Here is a 3,959-nt window from a genome sequence, read left to right as displayed (position 1 = left end):
CTGCTGAGTGCATTTCAGGTAAGTGTATTCAGAACTTTCTGATTCTATTGATGTGCGTAAATGTGACCTAAAATAAGGAAATTAATCTTAAATCTTGGTTTGCATGGCCTCTAGTTAAATAACTAAGAATAGCATTTGAATTTTCATAGATCTTTAGGACTTAATTAATTTTTACATTGATTAACTTTCCTGTTTTCAAATATGTTTGAGAGTCATTTTTATGAATGTCCAGGTGAGTGCATTGACTTATTTGTAAAGAGAAGGTTTACTTACATTTACAGGTTAAAGCAGTGTTTCTTGGAATGCAGATGCTGAATTTAAATATTTTTTTTAATGCTAGCTTTTCTATAAAAAGCTGGTAGCTGGCACCTAATGTTTATTAGAAACCTTAATTTTCACTTCAACAGTATTTTCCATGGCTTATGTGTTTAAGTAAAATTTGTCTAAAGTCAGTGTTGTTCAAGTAGGCTAAGTTTCTACACAATTTAAAAACAAGCAAAAGAATTACTTTTGTAATGGATTTCCTTATTTTCAAGTTTTTGTTTGTTCCTTGTTTACTCATTTGGAACTGATGTTTGAGAAAGTTTCTCTCAACCTTATTTCTGATCTCATCTACAGTTTTATGAAGCAATGTTTTCCAGAATTTGAGGGGCATGAAACTGAAGAATGTAATCTGTTTCTAATTTTTGTCTTTCTAGGCAGCATGAATCAAAATCAACGACTTGATGCTATGGCTAAATTAAAGCAATTCCACTGTAGAGTTCTGATTTCCACAGACTTGGTGAGTTAGTATTTTATAGCATACGTGAGTATTGTATATAAAGTGTAATACTTTAGAGAATCAGATTTGACTTGGAATTGAATAGACCATAAATGTGCTGATAAAGCACATGACAAGCGCTGTGTGTACCTTATTTTCACTGTGAAACTTAGAAATTGTCCCCTATTCCTCATCTGTTTAAAAAGTAGTTTTTAGTTTATCTGTTGCTTTGCAGAAGCTTATAGGTATTTCAGAGGAGTTAGAGTTGTTTAATTTGGATAGGAGCTATGGGAAGGAATAATTACATCTCTAGTACGGTACACTGACAATAGTAACATCACAGACAACTGTAGAGCGATGATTTTATTTGAGGCACTTTCAGCTTTTTCGTGGTTGATGTATTTTTCTCTTCAGTTGATTGTTTGAGGTCCTGTGATGAAAAGATTACTGAATGCTGTCGGGTTGGGTTTTTTGCTGCTGTGGGAAAAAAGGTGCTTGCTTGTATTTGATGCATAGAAGGCATAAGAAAAATGATCCCTGGTTTTCACAGTGCCAATGCAATATGCCTATTTTATGTATAATACTGGCAGGAAAATTGTAGGTGCTTTATGGTGTATTGTAACAACTGAAAGTTACTATATGAGCAGTTACTCCCAAATGTGTTGTATTTATTTAAAGATCTGTTCAGCATATTCAGTTATCTATCCCCTTCTCTCCTAATTTTCTCCAGACCTCTCGTGGAATTGATGCTGAAAAAGTGAATCTGGTTATCAACCTGGATGTACCTGTAGACTGGGAAACGTACATGCATCGCATTGGCAGAGCTGGGCGCTTTGGTAAAAACAGTCATGTGGATTTCTTGAGCTTGCACTAGCTTCACTGGCTCTGGTTAGGTAATTGCTCTTTCTGTTGTGTATCAAAGGAACTTTAGGCTTATCTGTGACATACTGCTGCCGTGGAGAAGAAGAAAACACAATGATGAAAATTGCTCAGAAGTGTAATCTTCAGCTTCTTCCTCTACCAGGTATGCTCTTTCCTATGAATGCATCTTTGTTGATGGTTTTCTGTTATTCAAAGCTTCAGACAAGTCCACAGAGTACTGACATGTATCTTTTTTTCTGCTGAAGTTGTATTAATTTTGGTACAGGTTTTTCATACGCTGTGCTAATGACTGCTTGTGTCACTGCTGCAGTTGTGCGAAGCAGTAGAAAATGAACTTAGTGCATGCCTGTGGATAGGGAGAGGAACTCTGCATCCAGCTGCTGCTTAAGCAACTCCATAACTCCTTGGATTTCCAGAAATCTAGTATTAAGCCTTTCTCAGGCTGTAAGATACAGTAGGAGAAGGAAGGAGTAATTGGAAGAGCAGAAGATCTGCTACCCTTGCTGTGCCAGAAGCTGTTCTGCTAGAAATATAGCATTTGTCTTCTTGCATAAGTTCTAGGGTTTTTTATCTGGTTAAGTAAGATATAAAAAATAGGTGACAAGTAATGCAGTGCTGTTTGTCTTGATCAACTTTTTGATGCCTTCCCTGAAGAGAATGTTCTGGCTATTTGGCTCTTTCAAGAATTGAAGGGGTCAGTTTGTAGCCCTAACTTTAACACGTCTTAACATCTTACCTGTGATTTTGCAAAGCTTTACTTTGGTACTCGTTTGAGTTCTAGAGGGAAGGATGCACTTAATTGAGTGCCTGCTTGTTTCCCTTTTGCGCAGAGCCTATACCTCCTGGAATGATGGATCAATTTGAAGATGGGGAGGTAGAAGTCAAACCTGTTATACATACAGGTGCTTCAGTGAATTCTGACACTGTGTGTCTTAGACCAGAGGAACCAGTGCTGCAGCCTGTCCAAAATAGTTTTTCAGAGGTACCTCAGTCTCTTTGTAATCTTCCAGGTGATAATTCTTCTGTAGAAAGGCCAAAAAAGGCTGTGAAGCAAAAGCAGATAAAAAAGTGCACAAATTCTGCAAATACCGAAAAAGATAGTAGAAACCCCCAAACTTCCAGTTGCCACACAGAACAGAGGAATCGAGTCAAAAGTGTCTCCAGAACAGATGGACAATGTAACGCTCGGGCTCCAGATGAGGAGGCCTTAAAAAAAAATCTTCCCAGAATTCCGTGCTTGTCTTCTTTCAAAAAACAACCAAACAATCCCTGGAGCTTCTCAGAGTTTGTTGAAGACTATGAGTATTTCATTAAAGAAGGGATGGAGAGAGAGGTTGAAATTTTAAGAAGCTATTCAGGCCCAAGAGACCAATGTGAGTTCCCCAGAAATCACGGTGAAGAGTGGAAAGAGGTGGAACATAATACAGAGGCAGTAGCAAATGGTGGTGTGTCTGGTGACAGTGATGGTTCGTACAGTTCCAGGCCTTCCTCCAATAGTAGGGAAAATAACTTATGCTTTGAAGCATTTTCAGATACACAGGAGAAGAATGCTGTTCCCACAGTCTGTCAGGGTCATACGGGGTTTTGTCGTATACCAGAGAAACTTCAGGAGCTATCACAAGTTCCAAAGCAAAATCAAGTGAAAAAGAAAGTTCTGAAACAAAACACTAAACAGAAGAAAAGGCATCACCATCAGTTCGCTAGTCCTTCCACAGGAAAAACTGAAGACGACTGCTCCTGCAGCTCTTGGGATGATGGTGTTGCATGTGAGGCTTGGAGTTACAAAAACTACTGGAAATCTTATTACCAGGCATGGCAAAACTACTATGCTGCTATGTCTCACTATAGGAAAAGTTATAGACAGTTTAACTGGATGAATGCCTATCATGTCAACTCAGTCTATCTTCAGGAGCTGCTGAAAAGTGGCGATTGATGTAATGACACTGCTGTTAGGGATGGACTGGTTGGTGCGGTGAATGGACACTATCTGTGAAAACGTAACTGCTGGTCCACAATTGCATTGACAAGCGTAGACGGACATTGCTTAAGATTGAGGAAAAATGTTGTCTTTTTCATAAGTGAGCTGTGTCTAGGTAAATGTTTTACATGCATTCTGGTGATGGTGTTACAACAAGTTGTTAATAAAAGGAAATGAAAGATAGCTGGATGTTCAGTTTTAATCTTTACAATCCAAAGTAAACAAAGGAAGATAAAAGGCAGCCACTTACACGTAAGAAATCTTGGTAAGGAGTAAATACAAACCAACTCCAGTTTTATGTGCTTGACTTGTCTTCCATATGACTTTTGGGTGAAGATG

General features: G+C 38.2%; 1 protein-coding gene across 1 annotated transcript in view; it reads left to right on the top strand.

Moving 5' to 3' along the window:
* Nucleotides 1-3,575, top strand: part of DDX20 (DEAD (Asp-Glu-Ala-Asp) box polypeptide 20) — a gene marked incomplete at its 5' end in the record, with an annotated part of 5,317 nt that extends 1,742 nt beyond the window's left edge. The window contains 5 exon segments of the mRNA XM_009703930.1: nt 1-18; nt 699-781; nt 1,491-1,596; nt 1,683-1,784; nt 2,473-3,575. The exon segment at nt 1-18 is cut by the window's left edge and continues 12 nt beyond it. Coding sequence (XP_009702232.1) covers nt 1-18; nt 699-781; nt 1,491-1,596; nt 1,683-1,784; nt 2,473-3,575 — 1,412 coding nt within the window.
* Nucleotides 3,576-3,959: the final 384 nt, after the last annotated feature.

This window comes from Cariama cristata, unplaced genomic scaffold, assembly GCF_000690535.1.
Source record: "Cariama cristata isolate BGI_N322 unplaced genomic scaffold, ASM69053v1 scaffold14007, whole genome shotgun sequence".
NCBI classification, from domain to species: domain Eukaryota; kingdom Metazoa; phylum Chordata; class Aves; order Cariamiformes; family Cariamidae; genus Cariama; species Cariama cristata.
Note: the sequence above shows the minus strand (reverse complement) of the source record. Positions and strands in the feature narration are given on the sequence as shown.